At 49.0% G+C, this 25,453-nt stretch overlaps 1 protein-coding gene across 1 annotated transcript in view; it reads left to right on the top strand.

The window, feature by feature from the left end:
* The window catches only part of SERPINE2 (serpin family E member 2), a 62,635-nt gene that overhangs the window by 35,213 nt on the left and 1,969 nt on the right, over positions 1-25,453 (top strand). The window contains exons 2-8 of the mRNA XM_030325855.1: positions 606-886; positions 3,603-3,830; positions 9,452-9,649; positions 18,270-18,468; positions 20,111-20,211; positions 22,337-22,423; positions 24,982-25,065. Coding sequence (XP_030181715.1) covers positions 628-886; positions 3,603-3,830; positions 9,452-9,649; positions 18,270-18,468; positions 20,111-20,211; positions 22,337-22,423; positions 24,982-25,065 — 1,156 coding nt within the window. The 5' untranslated portion in view covers positions 606-627. The remainder of the gene's footprint in view (positions 1-605; positions 887-3,602; positions 3,831-9,451; positions 9,650-18,269; positions 18,469-20,110; positions 20,212-22,336; positions 22,424-24,981; positions 25,066-25,453) is intronic.

Below are 25,453 nucleotides of genomic sequence, written 5' to 3'. Positions count from 1 at the left end.
ACGTCCCCCCTGAACTCTCTCCTGCATGGCCGTGCGCTGGTGGGGGGTGGGGTATGCTTCTGTCTCATTCAGGACTCCCCTCACACGTGTCCCCTCAGCAGAGGTGTCTTCCGTGACCCATCTCCTGTCGTCCCCAACTTGTCCTCCGTTTGCGTGCACACTGTGTTTTATCACCACGGCCCTGATCCCTCTCTGAAGTTACCGCCTACTGGTTTCTTTTCTGTCTCCCCTCTGGAAAGGAAACTCCGGGAAGGCCGGGGTCTCATCCATCGTTTCTAGTTGTTTGCCCAGTGTTTCAAAAAGGGCCTGGCATGCCGTAGTTCTTGATTAAATACTGCGTCCGTTGGATGAAGGGTGGTTGTCCGATTGGTGTCTGGCACATAGTTGGGAACCTGCCAGATGGGGGCTCCCTCCCTCCCCCCGCCCCTCCTCCCCTTTAGAAAATACAGCAGCAACTGATTTCAGCTACACTCTCGTATTTCAGGTAAATTAACAGGGCACTCAGTTATACGGAGTGTAATAAATCCTACCAGGTTGAATACAAAGTAGTCCCCCCAAAAGTGATCACTTAGGAAGTCACGTATCGTTTTGATCTTGTTTTTCAGGTTGTCCTTGCCGGAAGGAACCATGAACTGGCATTTCCCCTTCTTTCTTGTGGCCACAGTGACTTTGCCCTCTGTGTGCTCCCAGTTCAACCCCCTATCTCTGGAGGAACTAGGCTCCGACACAGGAATCCAGGTTTTCAATCAGATTATCAAATCCCGGCCTCTTGACAACGTGGTCGTGTCCCCCCATGGGATTGCATCCGTCCTGGGGATGCTTCAGCTGGGAGCCGACGGCAGGACTAAGAAGCAGCTCACCACGGTGATGAGATACGGCGTGAACGGTGCGTGCACTCCGGGCTGTGGCGAGTCGGGGGGGGGGGGGGGGGCCTCGAGGGAGTCGTGCCTCTGGAGGGGTTTCGCTGGTACCATTCTGGGACTTAGGGCTGTCTCCTCTAAAGGACGGATGTTAGCAGTGCTAGAAGTTAGGAGAACTGGATTCTGGTCTCTTCTCTAGCCCTGGGGCTTTGGGTCAGTCACATGATCTCTCCATGCCCTAGTGTACTTCATCTCTAAAAAGAAAGCTTCCCACCTGCCCCACCTCCACGGTGCCTTGGGCTAAACCTCACGGTGTGAGCTGGGGAAGTGGGTGGCCGTGGCCGTGGAGGGCAGCACGGGGGAGCCTCGTAGCGATGGCACCTTTCTGGGTCTTAACTGTGCTGGTGACCACATGAATCTCAGTGAGTGACAGCCGTGCAGAGAGCGACACACACACAGGTGCCGGGAACGTAAAACACGTGTGGTGTGCATGGGCTGGGTGCGCTGCACCCACGGCAGTTTCCAGGTCGTGATGCTGTGCCATAGCCACACGGGCTGCTACCACTGTGGGAGACTGATCGAAAAGGCCCATGGGACCACCCTCTCCACTGTTTTGAAACTTCCTCTGAATCTGTCAGTATTTCAGAATAAAAAAAAAAATGGAAGGAATTTTTGTCAGTAAAGCCCGATGGAAAAGGTTTGAATTGCTTTGAATTACCCACGTCGAGGTAAGCGTCTCTGTCTCCCAGCCCTGTGGCCTTGTCGCTCCAGTTCACATATCCTCCCCCAAAGCCCACCTTCCACCAGCCTCTGGGGTGGGTGCCGTGTGTGAGGGAGCAGAAGGGGCCCCAGAGCCCTTCTAGGTCACCGTGCACCATGACCTCGAGCCAGTCGCTTTGCATGTGGAAGTCTTCCTTACTATTTTGGAGAACGAGGGAGCGTCCCTTTCCCTGTTCTTCCACTCCTGTCAGCCATAAAGTTCTAGGACTCTTGACTGCATTGACGCCTGAGACTCGGAGAGGAAGGCAAGCTGGGGTCAGGGGTCAAGCGCTCCGTGCCTCCCTCCGTCCCCGTCCCCACCCCCCCCGCCCCCCTCCGCCCTCAGTTGGCCGTTGTGTTCAATGTAGCCTCCGAGCTGCCAGCACCAAATGCTGGGACACCCTGCTCTATTTACGTGGCCTTCAATTTTGCATGAGTCTGCAGTCTGATCACCTGTCGGAAGCATGGCAGGGCTTAATACTTGGAACGCTCCCAGTTCCGCCGCTTGCTTGGAAGTCCAGCAAACTCTTGGTGATTTATAGCTTCGTGGCGAATCACCGCTTGAATTTATGGCCGTTACCAGGTCCAGCCAGACCCTGCCAGCCAGTACCCTTCCAAGGCAGCGACTGGAGTTTTGTCGTTTGTGTTAATGCTGAGCCACATTCGTTTTAAGCGATATTTCTCAAGTTCTTGCCGATGTTGCCTGTCGGTGGTGTCCTTCCCCCACCCTCTCCTTCTCCCAAATCACTAGCAGTTAGTTGTGTTACAGAACGTGATTTCGGTGGCAGGACGAACTCTTTCAGGGGAGCCTGAGTGGTTTTCCAGGGCCTAGTTCGGGCTCAGCCCCTGAGAACTCAGGTGTCCTCTTAGTGAGGACAGAGGCAGAACGGTTTGGGGCAGTGGAGTGAAATCTACACCCGTCTTTTCCTGGCCGGAGATCGGGGCGTGTGCAGGAGGCAGTGTGGCCAGAAGGGACGGGCTCTGGGATTTGGCCTCTGCTCTTCCCGTACCGATGAAGCAGGCCTGCTCACTCCCACCGGGCCTGCCCCACAGAACAGCGCGCAGGGTGGGGTCATGAGAGGCCAAACAAGGAGCCAGAGGGCTGCCTCCTTGTGCACCATGGCAGACTTCCCCTACCCTTATTTAAGGGATCTGGAGAAGAGACCCTCTGAGCGTGTGACACATCAGCTCTCCAGGAGACTGTCACCGTGACCCTGCAGGCTGTTTTAGGACGGTGTCATTTTGAAAGGACCCCAAGCGAGGAACCCAAGGCTCTGTGATTTGAGCTCCCTCTAGAGCTCGCACATTTCATCCTTATAATTTACTTGCTTCTTTTCCATGTTCTGAAACCAAATGGAGCCTGTGTGAATGGCTCGTGTAAGATAAAGCTTACATTGCCACAAAATTAATCCCCTTGCTTTTTGAGCTTGATATCAAGTAAAAATCACACTATTCTTGGATGGTGGCACATGACAATTTTTTGTAGTCTTTCTAATGCTTATTTTATTCATTTTTTTTTTTCCAAAATAGAAAAACGAGATCGCATTGTTAAATCTTTGGCAGGAAAGGAAATAGCACTAAAGGTAGTTAAGAAAGCAAAAGAGAATGAATTAGGAAGATCCCTTGGATTTACTCCCCCATGGCTACATAAAGAAGAACTTGCCAGTCTTCCTATTGACCTGGCACCAGAAAAGTCTCCCAGGAGGACCAAGTGTGTGTGGGGAAGGCGTTGAGATGCCTCAGATATGCTGTTTTGATGGTGGAAGCACCACTGATTTTTAAGAACCGCTAATGGTTTTACCCTCCTTCCCCTTTTCTTAACACTCGGCCACTGAGAAAGCAAAAGGCGTAGTCTCTTGCTGCTGAGGCTTATCTTGTCTGTGCTGTTGTTGGTTGCCATACAAGGAAAGAGATCTTAAACAAAAACGTAGCGTGTCTAAAGTCTTGTGGAAACGTGGCTACATCTTCCCACTTCCCCTCCAGGAGTCGGTAAAGTGTTAAAGAAGATCAACAAGGCCATCGTCTCCAAGAAGAATAAAGACATCGTGACGGTGGCCAATGCAGTGTTTGTGAAGAACGGCTCTAAAATGGAAGTGCCTTTCGTTACGAGGAACAAGGACGTGTTTCAGTGCGAAGTCCAGAACGTGGACTTTGACGATCCAGCCTCTGCCTGTGACTCCATCAACGTGTGGGTTAGAAACGAAACCAGGGGTGAGTGGCCTCAATTCCCTGGGAACCACTGGGTGCCATTTTATACTTTGTGAGTGAAAGCGTGCGTTGGGCTCCTAAGATTCTAGCTGGTGTCTGCCTGTCCCATGGTCCTCCCATCGCGAAACGCCTGGACCCAGCCGGCTGGTCTGTCTTTCCTCTCTTAGGAGGTGCCCTGACTCCGTCTACCTTCCTTCCCCTTTCTTGGTGCCACGACTCACGGTACTCTCTGGGGTCTTTCTCCCTGTGGCAGGGGCAACAGAGCAGAGTCCAGCCCCACGGACTCTCCTCTGTTCCCCCCTGCGTCGCCTCTCCAGAGGCCTCGCCCGCAGGCCCTGGCCTGTTCTGAAGGTTCAGTCGCTCAGTCCTTCCCACTTTCGCATCTGTTGTTCCCGTTGCCTGGAATGCCCCTCTCCCCCTGTGAGGTTCGATACTGATCTCTCTCCTTGCTTCCCTTGCTTCTCTCTCGCGCTGCCGTCGCCTCCAGGAAGTCGGTGCCTCGTCTCTGCTTACCATTGGCATACGAGTCTGCGTTTTCTAAGCCCCTTCATTATAGCACTTTCCACGCTGTATAATGATTGCTTGTTTGCGTGCATTTCTCCTCTCATTAAGCTGAGGAAATGTCTAACGTGGGTGTTTTAAACCTGTTAATTTGTAAACTGGAGGTCTAGGTGGAAATGTTCTGGAGTAGAGATGGGTCCAGATCAACAGGAAATTAAGGCTGCAAATCTAGATTGGGGAACCTGTTTTTCATAGGAGGGAGAGTTAAGGTCGCAAGAGTGGAAGCGGGAAAGTCTCAGGAGTCCCAACGACTCCATTGTGGCCCAAAGACAGAACGTGAGGAAACTCTGGCTTCTTGGGTCCTGTTTCCCAACGTGTGGTTCCTAGGGTGCCTGCGTCAGAATTACCCAGGGCATTTGTTTAGAATGCAGGTCACTGGACCCCCCACTTCCTCTATCAGAATCTCCGAGGGAGGGGCCGAACATTCTGCATTAAAACGAATGCTCCCCCAGTCTGCCTCCACCACCCATGACCAGGCTTGTATACGTGAATGTCCGAGGGCGTGGGACAGACTCGCAAAGAGAGGGACCGGGAGTGCCCCGAGGGTGGAGGAACCAGAACTGGTTTTGATAAATCCACAGCATTCCTTCTCAGTAGGCTCTTGGAGAGTGCAATCCGGGCTCCCTTCCTAAAACCGCAAAACGATCAGGACACCTGCAAATGTGAAGGGTCTGGTGGTTCTTTCCGGGCCCAGAGGCCTAAGAACAGTGGCAGGAAGTTGCTGGCACTCAGAGCCAGGTGGCTGGATGACCGTGGCCTGTGAGTGGCTCCTGCCAGCCTTCTTCTTTACCAACTGGACTGGTCATAGGAAGGCACATTAGCGTGCTGCTTAACAGTGTTCAAGCTCCTTGGACACACGTTGACTCAGTTGCTCACTGCCTCTGGGGAGGGGGGGGGGCGTGGTGAGCCCCAGCAGTGCTTTTTCAACCTGGCCGACCTCTTGGTAAACAAAGATTTTGACCCTTCACTTCACCATCCTGCCGCGAGATTCGTAGCTCGTATAACCTATGCACAAGTACACAGACACTTCTAAAAATTAATATAATGCCAAACTGTAATACAAGGAAAAACAAAACTCATTTATGTATGTGGTTCAGCAGGTGAGCCCTTGGGTACAAGTACACCTGAGCACATAACAGCGAAGCAGTCGTATTCTTAGAATAATTGTGAACGGACGGCTACGAAAGCAGGCAGAGACAGGCGTGGGGTGCTGGTGATGTGAAAACCACGAGCTGCCCTCCTGTGTTTCTGAAGCGAGTTCTTTCCTAAAACGGTGCGGTACTCTTGGTAAATTTCAGAACAAAACAAGAACAGCTTCCACTCGCTTTGCTTTGCACCGTAGTCACCTACCCGGAAAATTCGGTGTGCGTTAAAAATGTGCCATGAAACAGATAACTTTGTGTTTACAGGGGAAGAAGAGTGAGGTTCTGGGCCCAGATGATGGTAAGCCAGTTTCTGGCCAGTGTGACCATCCAGTGGGGCATCTGAAAGCTATACAGGAAGCAGGACATTTCTTTAGCGTGTGGGACTGTTGTGAACATTGCAGGGCAAGTAACCTCTCGGGCCACCTGTCAGTCCACTGAAAACTCTCCTACAAATTTCCAAACGGCCCCTGGGGTGATCTGCCTCACTGAGAGGCACTTACCTACCTGGGAGAACCCAGAATCCTGGAGATCGAACATTCCATGTGCGGAAGACTGCCCAGTCCGTCCCATAGAGGTGACGATTCCTGCCCCCTGCGGAGTGGGAGAGCCAGACGGGAAGGTTCTTCCCGCTGTGATGGGGTGCTGACCCCGCCAGGGCCGCCCTGCCCGCCTCTCCAGCCTCTCTTCCGCAGGCTCTGTGCTCCGGCCATGCACGCTTCCTTCCCGTCCAGCCCCCAGCTCACCGTGCTCTCTCCTGTCACAGCCCCCACCGCTGCATCCGGCCACCTGGGATACTGTTCTCCCCGCCTGTCCCTTGTTAACGCCTGTCCATTTTCACACTTGCCACGTGCACGGCATGATAGTTAAAAGCAAGGCGCCGAGTTTGAATGTCAGTTCTGCCACTTACTAGCTGTGCAACCTTGGGCAAGTTACTTAACCTCCCTGTGCCTCAGAGTCCTCATCTGTAAAATGGAGATACGACGGTGATACCTGCTGAAACAGTTACACCAACACTAAGGTTTTTGTGGGAACGTAAGTAATACGCACAAGGCATTTAGCTGAGTGCCTCGCACTTCAACGTTCCACAAGCGTAAGCTGTTTCTATAGCCATTACTTGGTCAGCTTCTTCAAGGAACCCATCCCTAACCTCGCTGACCGGATCCGATCCCCCTCTCACATGGCCTCGCTTCTACTTCGAGGTGTTTCTTCCTGTTGCATACACTTTTCCGAGCCATTCCTGCCAGCCTCCATCCACTTCTGTCTTCTCCGTAGCTTTTTGAAGGCGGGGCTCATTTTTGTTTGTTTTCTTACCTAGAAGAGCACTTGGCACATGGCAGGTGGGCATCCAGGAGCGGATGGAGGGGTGGTGCATCGACGGATGGGTGGGTGGGTAGGTGGGTGGCTGTGTGGCCGAGTAGGCGCATGGGTGGGTGGCCGGGTGATGCACGTTCACCGTGTGCAGTTAGCGATGGCAAGCCCCTCGTGGGCCTCCTTCTAACCATGCGTTCCTTACCTTTTTATCGTTGCTTAATATTTCTTCATGCCCCCGTATCGTATCTTAGTCCTACAGGTGGCAATCAGAGGCTTTATTTACCATAATGACCACAAAAAGGGCTGAGGAGACTTCTTTAGACACGTGTTGAGCACTGATCGTGTGCCGAACACAGAGCTAGGCTCGATTCTTTTAACAAAATTTATTTGTTGTTTCGAGAGTGAGAGAGAGCACGTGCAAGTGGGAGAGGGGCAGGGAGCGAGAGAATCCCAAGCAGGCTCTGTATCGTCAGTGCAGAGCCCGACGCGGGGCCTGAACCCACAGACTGCGAGATCATGACCTGAGCCAAGGTCTGATTGTCCACCGACTGAGCCACCCGGGTGCCCTGAGCCAGGCTTGATGTTTCAAAAGTGAACGACAGGGTCCTTGCTCTGGCGCACTTGATGGTTCAGCTCGGGGAGAGAGACACGTTAAATTCGGCCGGCACAAAATACCTCGGGTATGGCAGCAGCGAGTGTTGAGCTTTATGGAAACTCCTGGGAGTTGGGGAGGAGGGTCAGAGGACATTTACTACAGGTAGAGAGGGAGCTGTGTCCTAAAGGCACAAAGGGGTTGGACTGGGTGATGTTCCCAGCAAAGGCAAGACACAGCCCTCACTGTCAGGAGCTCTAAGGTGCTTGCAGTGGCTGAAGCACAGAGCTCTAACTTCCTTCCCTCAAGACAGAGGCCGCCCTTGCGTCGAATGATGGCCGTTCATGGCCTGTGTATCTTCCTTCAGGTCCTGACTTAGCGTTGGTGCCCCCTTGTGTAAGAAAGGAGTCGTGATGAAACTTACGGAGCCCTCTGGGGTCTGGGAAACCTCTGGGCGCGCGTCTTTACCACGACTTATCCAAACATTCGTTTATTGCACATTCGCATCTTCTTGAACATCATCTAAAAGGACTTAAAGCTCTCGGGGCACCCGGGTGGCTCCGTTGGTTAAGCATCCGACTCTGGCTCAGGTCGTGATCTTGTGGTTCGTGAGTTCGAGCCCCTCATCGGGCTCTCTACTGTTGGCACAGAGCCTGCTTTGGATCCTCTGTCTCCCTCACTCTCTCCCCTCCCCCCAATAAATAAATAGATAGGTAGACAGACAGACAGACTTAAAGCTCTCTCTGCTGAATTAGACCTTCTTGCTTCTCCAGAAACTATTTATTTTACTCTCACCATTTAAAGAATTACAACTAGCATTTACATTACGGCACTGTGTATTTTTTTAAATATGCTAAGGCCAAAAGCTACAGTGAATTTATGAACTAATTTTTCATCACTTTGGGTATCAGTGACCCCTCGTAAACACACAGCTGGATCTTCAGAGACGGAGCAAAAGGTACGTTAACGAAAACCCAAACCGTCAAGTACAGATAGCACTCAGGAAGGATCCTCGTGGCCTCAAAGAATGTTCTGAAACTAGAACGGTTGTCTGCTCCTTCACTCCTAACACAATCAAGACGGATGGTCTTCTACATTTTGTGGAGTGAATTTCCCCTCAAGACTGGGAGGCCTTCTAGAACAGACGCCATTTCCTTGCTTCTCTGTAATATTACACCTAGCTCAGTCCATAACTCATAAATGTAGACACTGATTTTTAGATCCAGCCCTTTTTTTCTTTTTTTAAATTTATTCATTTTTAAGAGAGTGTGAGCAGGGGAGGGGCAGAGAGAGAGGGAGAGAATTCCAAGTAGGCTCCAGTGCTGTCAGCGCAGAGCCCAACTTGGGGTTCGGACTCATGAACTGTGAGATCACGACCTGAGCCGAAGTCAGACGCTTAACCGACTGAGCCACCCAGGTGCCCCTCCAGCCCTTCTTTAAAGTAGCTGTGAGGCCTTGTGGTATCAGGGATTCCAAATGCCCATCGTTTCTAAAACTTCAGGAGAAATTCAGCCTTTACCCTCAATCAGATCGCACAGGTCGAAGAGGTTGGTTTTTGACCGGCATTAAATCTACCCGGTGGTTCAGACAACAACTGCATACCTTGTGCCTATCTTGTGCCCATCGAAAACCCTCCTTGGCAGTCATTCACACCAGTTATTAGCAAACAGAGAAATTCATCGGTAATTAATCATTTAGGCGAGTAAAATTTTCTAAACCGTGGGGTTCATGGGGAATTCGTTGTAAAAGAATTTCTTAAGGAAAAGTCTGGTAACCTCCAAATAAAGGATATTGAAAGTCTTTATGGATTCTCTGATTTTAGCCTTAACTGTTCGGCTTTCATTTTTAGCGAGAAGAACATGAGAAGGTACAAAAAGGGTGTTGTAAATAGTTCCTTTTTAAAGTGTTTTAAAAATTCCTTTGATTTTTCACTGTCCGTGATCCCACACTGCCTTTTGCCCTCAAATAGACTGCCAATCCTGAATTTTTCCCTTGCTTGTTCCGTAACTTCTCAGGTATGATCGACAATCTGCTCTCCCCAAATCTCATCGATGGTGCGCTCACCAGACTGGTCCTGGTCAATGCCGTGTATTTTAAGGGTTTGTGGAAATCGCGGTTCCAACCTGAGAACACAAAGAAACGCACGTTTGTGACAGCTGATGGGAAGTCCTACCAAGTGCCCATGCTGGCCCAGCTCTCCGTGTTCCGATGCGGTAAGTGTATGCTTGGCAGGGCCCTGAGGGTGCTTTCACTTAGTCCAAGAGCAAATCTGACTTTTATTTTTCTAAAAGGGTGGGAGAGAGGAGGGCAGGATGTTTTTAAAGTTCCTGGTAAGGTTTTGTATTATTTACAAGGGTTATGTATTAATATATAATATACAGGCTCTTAGGTTGAACGTTCAGAGGACAGGTCACAAAATACGAGATGGGAAGAGGCATAAAGCGCATGAAAACGTTACAAAGTCATCACCATCTTACGTTACCAAACTAGAAATACAAGTAAAAATTAGATTTCTTTTTCACTTACCCGATTAGCAAAAATTGCAAAGATTGACAAAGCCCAGTGGTGGCTCTCATGGTGGGGGGGAAGACATGGGTGCCCTGGTCACTGTGGGCGGAAAGACATGTGGGGCGGGGGACTTCCTAGAAGACCATGTTGCATTGAGGAACTTCTACTCTGAAGATAATCTCACCTCAGCAAATAAATAAAAGCCAGATATGTACATATAGTGGAACGTACATGATAAACAGCTTTACAGAAGTGGAAAGATGATACAATATGTTGCTGATTTCAGAAAACAAGTTCTAGTACAACAGATGTTGATTCATCACATTTACGTAAAATGCTTTCTATATATCCATCCATCTGTAGAGACGTGTCTTGCAGGGTGTTCAATAAAATGTCAACAGTGGTAGTGTTTCAAGTGATTGTTTTTCTTTATTTGAATTTGAAACTTTTTAAAACAAGCCTGTATCAGTTTTAATTTTTTTTTAATGTTTGTTTATTTTGGAGAGAGAGAGAGAGAGAGAGAGAGCGCGAGCGCGCGCACACGAGTGGGAGAGGGGGAGAGAGAGAGAGGGAGACACAGAATCTGAAGCAGGCTCCAGGCTCCGAGCTGTCAGCACAGAGCCCGGTGCGGGGCTCGAACCCACAAGCGGCGAGATCCCGACCTGAGCCGAAGTCAGAGGCTCCACCGACTGAGCCACCCAGGCGCCCAAGCCTGGATCAATTTTACAGTCAGGAAAACAATGACCGAGCCCTGCTGTCATTGCCGCAGCACTGATAAATGAAGCCAGGTGATTGTTTTCTAAGCCTGGTTTCATGGAAGCATTTGTGAGCCAATTTAAATTCATCTTTTTCCTCTGCAACTTAGCCTTTATGCCTCCGATCCGTACCTGAACATGCGGGCCCCAGGTATCGCCTTTGCGTACGCTCGCTTCAGGCACCGCTCAGTATTGTGCCAGCTGCGTAATTCTCTAAATTAAGGAATGACTTAGGTGAAGAAGGCAATAAATAAAGTCACTTTCCTTCTTATCATCCAGCTTCTAGGTAAAATTTTGGCATTCACTCAAATGTGTGTGTTTTTTTTTAAAGATAATATGTATTTGAAAGCCCTGCAGAAAGATAACGTGCTCAGCAACTGAGAATAATAAAAGGCTCTTTTGGCCCAAAAGTCATTCCCTCCTTCCCATCGGCCCCCCAGCCCTCCCTGTTCCCTGCTTGTGTTGCCAGGAAGACTTCATCGGAACACTAACATGGCTACCAACTCTTCTCTGAAGCAAAGCCGTTTTCTTTTAGGTCAATCTTTATACACATTCTCTGTTCTAATAAAAAAAAAGGGGGGGGGGCCTGGGTGGCTCAGTCGGTTAAACGTCCGACTCTTGGTTTCTGCTTAGTTCATGATCTTGCGATTTGTGAGATCGAGCCCCACATTGGGCTCTGCGTTGATGGTGTGGAGTCTGCTTGGGATTCTCTCCCTCTCTCTCTCTCTCTCTTTCTGCCCCTACCCCACTTGCTCTCTCTCAAAATAAATTAAAAAAAGAAAAGTGAAGGGCCTCAATTACTGTATATCTCTGTTGCTGGAAAATAAATGTCAGTAGTTAAAGGTTAAAACACAAGGATCCTATAGACATTCCTATGAAATGCTACTGTGTGTTTGCGGGAGTGTAACGTGTTTTCTTGAGTATATAATAGGTTCCTAGAGAGGGAGTTGCATATGCGAGTAGCTTTTCCATTAAGAACCGATTTGTCATGGGGCGCCTGGGTGGCGCAGTCGGTTAAGCGTCCGACTTCAGCCAGGTCACGATCTCGCGGTCCGGGAGTTCGAGCCCCGCGTCGGGCTCTGGGCTGATGGCTCAGAGCCTGGAGCCTGTTTCCGACTCTGTGTCTCCCTCTCTCTCTGCCCCTCCCCCGTTCATGCTCTGTCTCTCTCTGTCCCAAAAATAAATAAATGTTGAAAAAAAAATTAAAAAAAAAACCGATTTGTCTAAGAGCACACGTGTGCACATTACAGAAAGCAGTGCGTAAATGTACTTTTCCTGTCAACGACTGGAACACTGTCGAACCAAGGTGAGCTGGCTGTCTTCCCTCCACCTTCCCAGATTCATGCCCTTTCTTCACCCTCTTCCCCGCTGTCCCGAGCCGCCCCCCCCCCCCCAGGAGGCTGCATGTGTGGGCTCCCTTGCCTCCCGTCCAGTTGGCTGTGTGGGGAGCTCACAGGTGAGGCGACTTGGGGCCTTGACTTCCCGGCCCTCCCTGCGGTCCCGGGGGCTCCTGTCAGCAGGTGTGCTCAGGGGGGCTTTCTCCCTGGGTCACCATGCTTCCCTTGCCCCTGCCAGCCTACGGCTGGTGATGGTGCCCCACTGTTTGTAGCACAAGCGACTGTGCTTAGCGGTTTCGCTGCACTCTGCCCGTGCTTTAGAAGTGCTCCTGTGGGGCGCCTGGGTGGTGCAGTCGGTTAAGCGTCCGACATCAGCCAGGTCACGATCTCGCGGTCTGTGAGTTCGAGCCCCGCGTCGGGCTCTGGGCTGATGGCTCAGAGCCTGGAGCCTGTTTCCGATTCTGTGTCTCCCTCTCTCTCTGCCCCTCCCCCGTTCATGCTCTGTCTCTCTCTGTCCCAAAAATAAATAAACGTTGAAAAATTAAAAAAAAAAAAAAGAAGTGCTCCTGTGACCCAGCCTGGTGTCCTGCCTCCTTCCTGTCGGACCCTTACTGACCTGCCCTGAATTCAGGACAGAAGGTGGAAGTCAGCCTTCTCTCCACGGTTCTCGTTCCCTCACACCAAACCCTGGAAAACAGCTGCCATCCTTCTTGCCCCGCTCCCTGTGCCAAAGATGGGCCTGCTGTGGGGGAACCTGGGATTGGAACCTGGCTCCTGTCCTGGGCCCTGCCACGGCACAAGGATGGCCCTGTGTTGCCCTGGTTTCCCTCCTTGGCCAGCACGGTGGCTTTTTGCAGTACGACAGGGCAGATTTGTCTTGTGTCTTGTGGCCTCTGAAGAAAGCACAGCTAGTGTTTGTTTTCACGACCGCAGACCGCTTAGTTGGTCACCCACTTTCTGCCTGTCGTCGGTCTGGCCAGCACGACCGGCCAGCGCTCACACGTGGCGGTTGCGGCTGAGACAGGCCACCAGTGAGCTCAGAGGCCTCCCTGCCCACTCACACGACCTCTGCAGCCACCTGTCACACGTGTGCTGGGCCTCACCAAGCCGCCTCGGTCACCTTGTGGAAGCGTTGCCATTCCAACCCTCTGTCTTCCTGACCTGCCCCCCGGCAAGATGCCATCAAGATTTCTGAGAAGATTCATTTAGTAGCATTACGGAGACAGGGTGGAAACTAGGAGGGGGAAACCCTTCTGACTGTATCCCATAAAGTGTAAGCACTTTGAGGATAGAAATTCTTCTAATTTAAAAGTCAAAAAAAAAAAAAAAAAGGCCTTGCAGTCTTTTTTTAAAGGAAGTATATTTCGTGCTCATTGCAAAATCTACAAATAAAACATAATGAGGCAGAAAGTAAATGTTCTCCTATAATCCCATTTCCCAGCATAAAAAACCCTATTAAGTGGTAGGTGTATTATTTGAGACCTTTTCTATGCATATGCAAAATATGTCTATGAAACTTTTTTGCATATGGAGGATTACACTGTAATATGCTTCATACATTAGACAGTAAATCATGGAAAACTATGTGAATTCATGTGGATTTATTTGATCCTTTTATCAGCTGCAGAATATTCCATGGCATAAATTCATTATAATATCCTATGGGTCGCCATTTACTTTTTTTCCTGTAATAAACACCTCAGTGAGCATTCTTGTTCTTAAATCTTTAGAACTGAGTCAGAATTTATAAAGGTAATTTCCTTGGATAGGAGTTGCTGAGTCAAAAGTTCTTATAAATTTTTGATTTTACGATTATGAATTTAGACATTAAAGACTTTATTTTGGGGAAAAAAAAGACCACAAAAACTTCCAAATATATATGTATATATGTGTGGAGATATATATATATATGATATATATATATATATATATATATACACACAGTATATTTCCAGCTTCTACTCATACCTACCTATCCACATTACCTCTCTACGTGGTTGTTTATTAAGTTTTAGTTCCATAGATGAATTATATTATTGCCCTCACCCATCTGGTTCTCCTGCCATCTTCTTTAGCTCAACAAATGGCACCTGTACTCACCTAACTTGCTTAAACCACACCTTCTTCCCCATCAGCTCTCCCCAAACCCCCTTTGCATTTCAGCTAGAATATGGACCACTATGTGCAGTGGGTGTGGTTTTTTTGTTTCCAAATGTGCGTTTCAGTTTCGACTGAAGTGTAGCTGAAACAGTTCAAGAGCTCATGAATCCCTAAAGCTACTTGTAGTAGAAGATAACTGGACGGGTTTTCATGTATAAAGTTTTCCTGATATTCAATATTTAAAATATTCTCTCTGAATTTAGAGGCCGAGAAGAGTTCTTACCGTTTTAGTGAGCCTAGTTACTTCCTCCTTTTGTAGGATTTAAAGAAGGGATCAGAGTACTTTAGGGACCTTTCCAGAAAATCTAGATAATCCCTAAAGTACCATTGACAGGATGTTCTGAATCTTCTCCATGTTTCTAATACTTGGTCCTTTGCCTGTTACCTCTCATTAAAGGATTTGTTGATCCCTACTCATCCAAGAGAAAAGACTTGTCTTCCCTTTTCATCTGTTTCCTCCTGTTTAGAAGGAATAAAACTGCTCCATTCACATTTTTATGTACTCCGGTATCATCCCCATTAAAGAACGCTCAGTGGACTTCCCAGATGTTAAGGAATGGAGAGCCTGGGCGGGGCATTTTAATGGAAAGGTATCTGGGACAATGACAGGCTCCCTGCTGTGACGCAAGGCTCCCAAATACCCCTTCCTTGCTTGATTCACTCTGCCCTGGAGCTGTGTCCTCTGCAGCAGGTGTGATGTCTCTTGGTGGACCAGTGCTGTGTTTCGACTGTTTGAACGGTGACCGAACGCTCGAGAAGTGCTTTGCGAAGCTGCTTCCATCAGTAGATGCAAGTTTTTATAACGTGCAAGCCTCTGTGCTGAGCACTGTGCTGTGTGTATTGTCTCGTCTAATTTTCCCAGCAACTCTGTAAGCCAGGCACTGTTATCCCATTTTACAGATAAAGACACAAAGACTTGGAGTTAAGCAACTTGCCCAAGTCCCAGAGCTAGTGTCTCAGAGTCAGGATCTGAACCCAGGTCCTAGAACTCCAGGTCTCGTGTGCTTAACCTCAGCCCTTGTCCTCCGTGGGCCGATGCTGCAAAAGCTGTCTTTTACTGATCAGGTGGAAGGCAAGATGTTATTTTTGTCCCCTGTCTCCTCAAGCCACGGAGCAAAGAAGAACGGAAGAGGTATGGCCAGGGGCATCCGAGCCAACGCTGTGCCATCAGCGCCTGTGATCAGAAGCAGAAGTGGGGCCAGGGAGAAATGAGTCATCAGGCAAGATGTGCGCGACTGGGTACAAAGTGGTTAGTGGTTATTCGTATTACTGATCAGTTAATGACGTGTTCGGTGGAGACCGGATTCACTGCTGAAGGTGGAAGCTGTCTCCCGACTCAAAAACACCCAGGCTCGTCACTTTTCATTATTCATGACCCCGCTGCCTCCCATCAAAACAGTAAACATGTCTAGAAGTGGTTAACGGCTGCCTCCAGGTCCTTATTTCATGCCCTGGAGCAACCATTTCCTAACCGCTTCCTAAGTCGTAGAATTTCTCAAACAGCTTTGCCAGGTAGGGGCCTCCTCTTGTCTTTGAAGATTAAAAGGCTCATTAGGAAGTGATGTTTGTCCTGACTCTCCCATTGATTTTCTGGTTTCTGCCCAGACCATCTTATTACACAAGGTAAAAGGAAAGTGAAAAAAATCCCCTCTTTGATTCTCAGGCAGCCCCGAGACAGAACCGGGCTTGAGTGACAGTCCCCGCCTGTCCCAGCCGGCCAGGCCGCACAGGGTTGCCGAACGGCCCGAGGGCAAATAGAGCGGGACGGGGACCGGGTGTACCGAGCGCTCCACGAGTTGCCCCCAGCTTTCTTCCAGAGGGAGAAACTCAAATGTCATCCTGTCATGTCACGTATTCTAAGAACTTTGCTATTCTTTATCGTATTTTATAGCTAGAAGTGTTGGTTATGTAACGAAGACAAAGAAAGTTGGCCGTGCCTCTCGCCGCCCCCCACAACCTCCACCCGTGGAGAACTGGCTTATCCAAGATCCCTGTCTCACATGCAGTGACTGGCGGAGGTCGTCCCCAAAGAGAAGACAAGTGAAAATCATGAGAGAAGCTCGCTTCCTCTCTTTTTCTTAAACACGTTGCCCTTCTAGGTCATTTAGAGAAGGCGGAGGAGGTAGAGAGAGCCAGCGTTCAATGGGCACCCACCACAGGCCACGCCCTGTCAAGCACCTTACATATTTTTCCTCATTTAACCGTCACGGCGACCCTGTGAGGTACACACTTTTAATATCCGTGGTATCTCCATTCTCCATACCGAGAGGCACACAGAGGTTAAGTGCCTCACCGAGGTCACCGCGTTCTTAAAAAGGCTGAAGTGTTTAGTAAAACATTTCTGAAATCTGCCGGAAATCTAGAAATGCTGGCTTTCCGTTCACCTAGTTAATTTTTATAACTGGCATCACAGGCCTAATGGGAAGTTTTCCCGGGATCCTATGGCATGCTGTGTGGAATATTCTTTCCCGGGGAGGCCGGGGCCTGTCTGGACCAGGTACCCCCCGAGCTGGGCTTCCAGCTGGCACCCTTCATGGGTGCGCTTTCTTTTTTAAAAGCTTTTTTTTTTTGGGGCGCCTGGGTGGCGCAGTCGGTTAAGCGTCCGACTTCAGCCAGGTCACGATCTCGCGGTCCGGGAGTTCGAGCCCCGCGTCAGGCTCTGGGCTGATGGCTCAGAGCCTGGAGCCTGTTTCCGATTCTGTGTCTCCCTCTCTCTCTGCCCCTCCCCCATTCATGCTCTGTCTCTCTCTGTCCCAAAAATAAATAAAAAACATTGAAAAAAAAAATTTTAAAAAAGCTTTTTTTTTTTTCAAGTTTATTTATTTTGACAGCATGCAAGCAGGACAGGGCAGAGAGAGAGAGAGAGAGAGAGAGAGAGAGAGAGAGAGAGAGAATCCCAAGCAGGCTCTCAGCTGACAGCACAGGGCCCGATACAGGGCTTGAACTCACACACCACGAGATCATGACCTGAGCTGAAATCAGATGCTGAACCGGCTGACCCCACCCGGGTGCCCTATGAATGTGCTTTCATCAGCTCCAACCGGTCCGCACACAGTTGTGCTGATCAGTTGCTGAATATTTTGAATATTTCACATGAGATGAGAGGGTTCTAGGATCAAATTAGCTTGGGAAACCTGCGGAAAGCCAAACAGCTTTCTTTCCTTCAGAATGACTCGGAGCCTTTACGGTACTGGGGTCTATTATGAATCCGTAGGAAGAATCGATTCAGTGGCGTGTGGAATCTGTCTACTGAGCGTCCTGCAGGATGGGTGCTCTGTAGACCAACATTTTGAGAAGCGCTGGTCTAAATTGTTCTCGGGCTTTTATTTGTGAGTACAAATACCATAAGGTATCGAAAAGCCGTAAGGACAACGACCAGAATGGGTGAAGAGTGAATAGGGAGTCGCGTTAGCGAACTACAAAGGTCATTGTTGGCATGAGACATACTGAGCCTGAGTCCTGGGGCTCCACTGCTTACTTAGCCCACGTGTCCCTTGGCAAGTTACTTAATTTCTGTAAGCGCAGCCCCCCGGGTGTAAAACGGGACTGCGTGCCCTACCTCGGGGCACGCTGTAGATTGTAAATGTGTTGGGGTGGTTGGGGGTTGGCGTGGGTTGGGTTGGGGTGGGGTGGTTGGTGTGGCTCCTACACAATGGAGCCGTTCATCCCTTTCTCCTTCCTCTTCACATGCTCCCGTAGGCTCAGCCAAAAGAACCGTTCTCAGGCAGCCCAAATTCATTCTCTTATTCACATGATAGGGGTCAGCTTCTTGCAAAGTACTGTATTCTAAGTGCCTCATGATCCAGTTAAATTCCACTCAACAGAATTTTTGGTGACGCCCCAAGGCATTCTGTTAAGACAGATCTCAACTGAAGAAAGGGAATTATTTACCAGGGGAAAGAAGAAATAACGGTCCTTATCTTTGTCTTTCTAAGGAAACTATATTTGGAAAAGAGAAGTTTCCAAACGGAACCGCTCTCTGCCCTCTGAGGCCACCCATGTGATCAGCACTCGCTCCTACCCCTCTCAGAAGTAATCAGGGGATGCACTGAACCTGCCTCTGATTTCTTTAGGGTCTACAAGCACCCCCAACGATTTATGGTACAACTTCATCGAACTGCCCTACCACGGGGAAAGCATCAGCATGCTGATTGCGCTGCCCACGGAGAGCTCCACCCCGCTGACGGCCATCATCCCTCACATCAGCACCAAGACCATAGACAGCTGGATGAGCACGATGGTGCCCAAGAGGGTACAGGTCATCTTGCCCAAGTAAGAGCGCTCGGTCCCTGGTGGCGGTCGCGTCAGGTGCCAGACAACGTGGGGCTAAGACATGGCGCGTCATGAGGCCTGATTTATTTTGCAGAAATTGCCTGGAGAGAATACAAGGGTCTGCTTTTGGAGAAGCTTTTTGCTTTTCTTTCTTCTTTTTTTTTTTTTTTTTTCCAATCCCTGTGCCTCTCATACGGCAGGATAATGACAGTGGGGAAGAAAAGAAGGCAGCCTGACCTCTGACCTCAAGCTCCTTATGCCATTTTGAGAGCTTTTAACATATTTAGTTTTGTCCCCAAGACTGAAAAATACATGTATAACGGCACGGTAAAGGTTCGTAGCGTTTTGATGAGGAGTTTCATGTTAGTCTTCTTAAGTTTTAGCTGGAAGCTTCTGAAGGCCAAGGTCCGAAAGCTAGGTGGTAAGGGAATATTTTGAAACCATTCGGGCAGATTTCTTATATTAGTATCTATGGTAGGTTTTTTTTTTATTACTATACCCTGAAAGTGTAATATTGGTGGAATTTGAACTGTTATGACTTGAGACCAAGGGAAAAGTCATCCTAAATTCTGCCCAAATCCTGAATTTCTGTCAGCTCCGAGAATGCTGTACCCAGACCCATGAAAGAGGCAGCAAACGTCCCCTGACTGTGATTTGCCACCAGTGTCCAGGGCTTTTAAGCACCCACGTCTCGGGGTGGTAAAGCTACCTTCCAGTTCTAAAAGCTTTTACTTCTCTAGTCACTGAGTTAAGTAATCAGAGAAGCCCATTCGTAATAAGTATTAGCAATCCTCCCAGGAGTGTGTGTGTGTGTGTGTGTGTGTGTGTGTGTGTGTGTGTATACACATGTGTGAAATGAGCATGTCGGCAGTGCTTGATGTAAATGAATAAGATGGTAAGTGTACATTACAGAATGACATAATAGGTAAAGCACAACGATAGTGGTAAGTTATCATTAGAGTCCATCTGCCCACCTACCCTTTGCTCTTCCCCCAGATGGATAAAACCTGGTAAAACATCCTCTGACGATAGGTTTACTAACTGACATTTACATATGTACGGCTGGAAGGCCAGATAGATCGCAAGTATCCAAGAAACCCAAGGTTACGCCCCAACACCCGTAGCATACGTTCTCACCTATTCCTAATGTTTGTTCCAGTCTTAACGGTAAGATGCTTTCATAATCTCAACAAGAGTGAGCAGGAATGTGTCTCCTCCCTTTTGACCAATCCCGCTAAGGACGGTGGTTCTCACAGCAGCCATGATGATGGCTCTTCGGTTGGCAATGGGGGAAAAGTGGAGATATTCGGGGGGGTATTCCAGATACCCCCCCCCATCAGCATAAGGGAGGGTGCTTCCGCGGATCTGCCTAGGTACCGGAATGGGGAAGCCCGTCGCACACGAGGGGGTGACCACCCCCTTTCCTGTCACGGTGTCCTCATTTTGCTAGCAAAGTGCTCGAGAGATGACTTGTCCTCTAACTTGAATCTTGGAAGTACAACTTCAGACACAGTTTAGACTGGTGTTCAGAGCATACTTACAAAGGAGTCGCTTTGTCAACGTCTCCCCACCGGCACGGGTTCCACCCTCTTACGTCATTTACGGTATAATGATTTCCCCCTATTTTCTCCTTTCCTGCTAGGTTCACGGCGGTAGCACAAACAGATCTGAAGGAGCCGCTGAAAGTGCTCGGCATCACCGAGATGTTTGATCCATCAAAAGCAAATTTTTCGAAAATAACAAGTATGTTCGCCTTAAACCCCATTCTGAAACTTGAAGACTGTTACAAACTGGGTCTCTGATTCGTTCAGAAAGAAAAGGTCAAAATTAGGAGTGTGTTGCCCTGAAACCCTCCCAGATTTAGTCTGATTCGTCACCAAATGATGCTGCTCATCCTCCGTCATTTAGATCAGCGTAAATCACCTGTCCCCACGTTTCACGTGCACGTTTCAGGTGAAGCCAGAGTGAGTCGACACCGTTAAACAAGCACTTCATGTATTGTCTTCATTACTTAAAAATGTAGCTCTTAGATAGTAGTCTTTCTCTTCCAAATGCAAACGATTCCCCGGTGTTTGCAAAAATCAAGGTTTTTGAACTCTCAGATACTTGCTTCCATCAAACAATAACAGGTATGCACCATATCCAGGTGTGTTAATGCCCATTAATCCGAGATCATGTGAATTCAAAGTGTCTGATGAGAAGCTTTCTTTGCCAGAGCATCTAGGACACAGCTGGTGTCGTATCACCTCGTTTGCCAATATATGCACCTTTTCCCAGAGTGATATTCAATAGTCGGTTCTTGGTCTTTTTAATTTGGAGCACAGCAGCCTCCTTCCAGAGAAAAGTCACGGCTTAAACATTATTTGTACTCCTTTCCTGTTTTCCCCCTTGACAAGCTCATTACCAATCTCGATGGCCTGCAGGCGAGCACCTGTGTACCCGTCCTAGGGCTCCATCCACACTGTGGCCCTGGCGAACTTGTAGCCACAGGGATATTTTGACGCTCTTTTGTCCTCGGGCATCCGGACTCTGGCCCCCGGTCCAGCAGCATGAGCATCACCTGGGAGCTCGTTTCGAGGGCACACTCTTGGGTCTCACCCAGAGCTCCTGAATCAGAATCATTTTAACAGGATTCCTCAGCCCAGTGAAGTTAGCCTTGTTTCATTGTTTTCCCCTTCGGGGTTCTCTTCTGTGGCCTATATACCACGTAGTGGCCATGGGAGTTCGCGGGTGCTCGAAGGAGGACCAGGTGCCTGAAGTTCCCCTGAGGTGTGATGTTTAACTCGCAGGTGACATGCGCCCTGCAGATGTCCCCCTCTCATTCCCCATCGGCCATATTAGAGCCCAGCATCCGTGCAGGTGAAAACCAGGGGACACAGAAAGCACTTTTTCCCTTTGCATCCAGACCCATGTCCCACCAAGGCTAGCATTAACTTCCGTTCATGTTCTCCTCGAATGCTACAGCCGGCGGGTATCGCTGGAGCGATAAGAATCTGCTGAGAAGGAAAGTTAATTCACTAGAAGGTTCTAGAGGCACAGTTGCAGTTCTGAGTCTGGTTCCAAACCCTTCTTACCCTCCACACTCTTCTCACTGATATGGCCATGAGATGAGTGGCTTTTGTGGTGAAGAGCGAGCACTTACTCTGCCAGTAACCAGCCGTAAGACTTGAGGACAGATTTCTTAACACTCTGGGCCTCAGTTTCCCCATCTGTAAATCCCCTCTGCAATCTTCCCTAGATCTGACATTCTGTACTGAAAAATAATATTGTTGCCTCGTTTCTTCTGGAAAACTGGACTTCCTTTTTTAAAGCTCTGCTCTTTTTGGGGCGCCTGGGTGGCACAGTCGGTTAAAGCGTCCGACTTCAGCCAGGTCACGATCTCGCGGTCCGTGAGTTCGAGCCCCGCGTTGGGCTCTGGGCTGATGGCTCAGAGCCTGGAGCCTGTTTCCGATTCTGTGTCTCCCTCTCTCTCTGCCCCTCCCCTGTTCGTGCTCTGTCTCTCTCTGTCCCAAAAATAAATAAAAAAAACGTTGAAAAAAAAATATTAAAAAAAAAATAAAGCTCTGCTCTTTTTATTTATTTTTTACACAATCCTTAGCGGTCAGAGTTGAATTGAGAGAGGCACTAACACATCCAGGGAAGGGGAGTCCCTCCTCCAAAGCGAAACCACAGTTCGCTTGGCAGAGATTGAAACTCGCTGCAGGTCGATAGTCCTCCCACAACCTCCAGTCACCAGACCGGAAGAGGTCACTTCTCCTGACACCTTTTAAGAACTGGAATTTGCCATGGATTTGAAGTCGCTCCCGCAGCCAAACCGATGGCCCACATATCAAATAAATGCTGTTTTTGTTTCATTTTCTGGAAACAGGGTCAGAAAACCTTCACGTCTCTCAAATCTTGCAAAAAGCAAAAATTGAAGTCAGTGAAGACGGAACGAAAGCTTCAGCAGCAACAAGTAAGAACTGGGTCATGAGCCAGGACCGGCTGGGGTGCAGGGGGAGGGAGAGTGCTGCGGTCTGCCCGTCAACATAGCAGATACAGAGCAAACCCTGTTTTCATCCGGGCACCGTGGGTTGCCCCCCAGGTGACAGTGGTGAATTTAGACAGGTTAAGGACCTGCACCCTCAAAGCTCAGAGTCTGTTTCGTAAAGGAAAGCCCTTCGGTGCGAGCAATTCCTCCAGGACAAGAGTCCACATGCTTTTTCGGTAAAGAGCTAGGTAGTGTGTGTTTTCTGCCTCGTGGGCGGTCCTGTCTCCACCACAACTTCTCAACGCTGCCATTGTGGTGTGAAGGCAGGACAGAGGATACAAGCCCATGGGCGCGGCTGTGTTCCAGTAAAGCTTTATGTATTTACAAAGGCAGGATCCGACTCCTCAGACCTGGCCTGGGGACAGTGGTTTGCCGACCCCTGCCCTTGGGAAGGTTAAAGCAGATGCTGGCTTCTTCTTGGCAGGAAAACCCAATCATCATATCGAAACATAAAATAATAGCCACTCGCCATGGGAAATAGGCAGCCAGGTTGGATCCAGGACGAAGTGAAGAATTAGCAAGCAGCTGTTGAATTCCCAGGACGGCTGTGCAGCCTCCTCTGATAAGTAGAACATCCACATCTGCTTTCTCCTCATGGTTTATATGATGAAGGAGAAAATAGAGCGATCTTAGGTTGGTCTCTGTACCCCCTCATTATCCATCTGAGATGGGGTAAACAGGTCTGGCCAAACTCTGCAAACTCATAAAGTGAATATCCTAGTAGGCTTGTAACTGGGTCGCATGTTTCTGGTCGTTAAAAGGTACCGTTTATGCTCCGAATAGACACTTTATGGCCTTTCTAGAATAAACACTTAATTTGTAATCCTTTAAAATAGCATTAAAAACAAAGACCTAGAATAACAGCACTTAGAATTCTCAAGATGCCTTTTGTCTCTTGTAGGTGATGATAAGTGAGAACCGAATGCTGCCCGTTATTGGCCAGTTTTGCCAATTAGTGTAACTATCAGGACTGGCTACGTTAATTTGCACGGCCCCGTGCAAAATGTGAATATGGAGCCCTTACTGAAAACTTACTAAGAATTTCAAGACAGGGGCAGCAGAGTCCTGACCCGAGTGTGGGGTTCTCGCTAGCATGACTGCCCAGTCACAGGAGGCCAGCCCTGCTGGGTCGGTCAGCAGGGCTGCTATAGCAAGGGGCCACAGACTGGGGGCGCTTAAGCAGCAGAAGTTTATGTCTGACAGTTCTGGAGGCCGGAAGCCCAAGGTCAAGGGCTGCTTTCTGCCTGTGTCCTCACGTGGCCTTTTGTCTTACACGCACATCCCTCTTGTCTCCCTGTCTTCTTATGAGGACACCAGCGCCATTGGATTTGGGCCCCGCCTTCATGACCTCATTCAGATTTCGATACCTTGGGAGTTAGGGTCAACATACGGATTTCGAGGGGATACGGTTCAGTCCAGAAGACCTGCTAACCTGCTAACCGTTGACTGCTTTTCAGTCACCCTGGGTTGGGGGATTTTCCCCAATATAAGTGGAGATGTTTCCTTTGTGACATTAAGCCCAAGCCATTAGTGCTTTGTGGGGTTTGAGGAAAGGAACCGGGCCATCGCGGAAAAAGCAGTGCCGTGATGCCCGGCACCTGCCCTCCTGCGAGGCCTTGAGACAAGTTTATTAAACCCAGGCCATGGGGCACCTGGGTGGCTCAGTCAGTTAAGCGTCCAGCTCGAGATCTCAGCTCGGTTCGTGAGATCAAGCCCCACATCAGGCTCTGTGCCGACAATGTGGAGCCTGCTCGGGATTCTCTCTCTCCCCTGCTCTGTCCCTCCCCTCGTCACACTGCACTCGCTCTCTGTCTGAAAATAAATAAGTAAACATTAAAAAACAAGAAAACTGAAGCCGCCACGGGTAAGTTTGGCAGAGTAAGCATGACTGGGACTCTGGGCCTAAAACGGTTTGCTGTCTAAGTCCAGCGTCTACACCCGACGGGTTGAACAGCAACACGAGGTCGCAGGTCCCAGATGAGTGAGTGGTCTCCATTACCACGCAAAGGAGAAGTACCGAAGGAAAAGTCACAGACAAAACGGTTGAACGCTAAGCTGGGCCTGGGTGTACAGAAGGGATTTGGCTGAGCTAAGAGGACCAGTGGCCTTCATCAGCAAGGCAGACGGTATGAATACAAAACAGCTAATAATAACAGTGAATATGCATTAGGTGTCGTTCAGTGGCAGGCACTGTTCTAGGAGCTTATAATAGTTTTTATGCCACTTAATCCTCGTAAAAAGTCTACGGAGTAAGTACATTTGTTAAGGACGATGGTACTTGTGTAGACTGAATGAGACACCCAAGTGGAAAGGGCCTGGGCCACAGTAGGTGTTCCGTAAATGGTGACCGTTGGGCCTGTTCTAACCTGGCCAGCCCAAGGGACGGGAATTGTGTCCCCGAACTCCAGCATGGAAGATCCAGCCAGCCTGCTGCCCTGCTGGCCTCATGCTGGGTGTAACACATTTTCTCTCTCTTCCCGTAGCTGCGATTCTAATTGCAAGGTCGTCACCTCCCTGGTTTATAGTAGACAGACCCTTTCTATTTTTCATCCGACATAATCCCACAGGTAAGTGATTCTTCCCTTCTGTTGCTCACTGGCTGTTAACATTCAGAAAGGTCCCCAGAATCCTAGTGAAATCCAACCTTGCTGCTCTAATTCCACTCCCTTGTGTTATGCAAACACTGAAGAATAGAACCGCCCACCTTAAAGAGATAAGAAAATCCAGGGCGTGTTTACAGAGTGTGATGGAATCTTGTGAAGGCTGATTTTAGATTTGTTGGTTGGTTTGTTTTTAACATAGAGCTCTGCAGCCCTTTTGGGGGTTTCTGATGTCTTTTGATTTTTTGGTCCATATTCTGATAAATGTAGTAGTTCAATTTTATAAGAAACCACACGTCATCAACCCCTGTGAGCCCTCTCTGTTGTTCCGGCCTGAGGATTGTTAATTCGATAA

This window comes from Lynx canadensis, chromosome C1, assembly GCF_007474595.2.
Source record: "Lynx canadensis isolate LIC74 chromosome C1, mLynCan4.pri.v2, whole genome shotgun sequence".
Taxonomy (NCBI): Eukaryota; Metazoa; Chordata; class Mammalia; order Carnivora; family Felidae; genus Lynx; species Lynx canadensis.
Note: the sequence above shows the minus strand (reverse complement) of the source record. Positions and strands in the feature narration are given on the sequence as shown.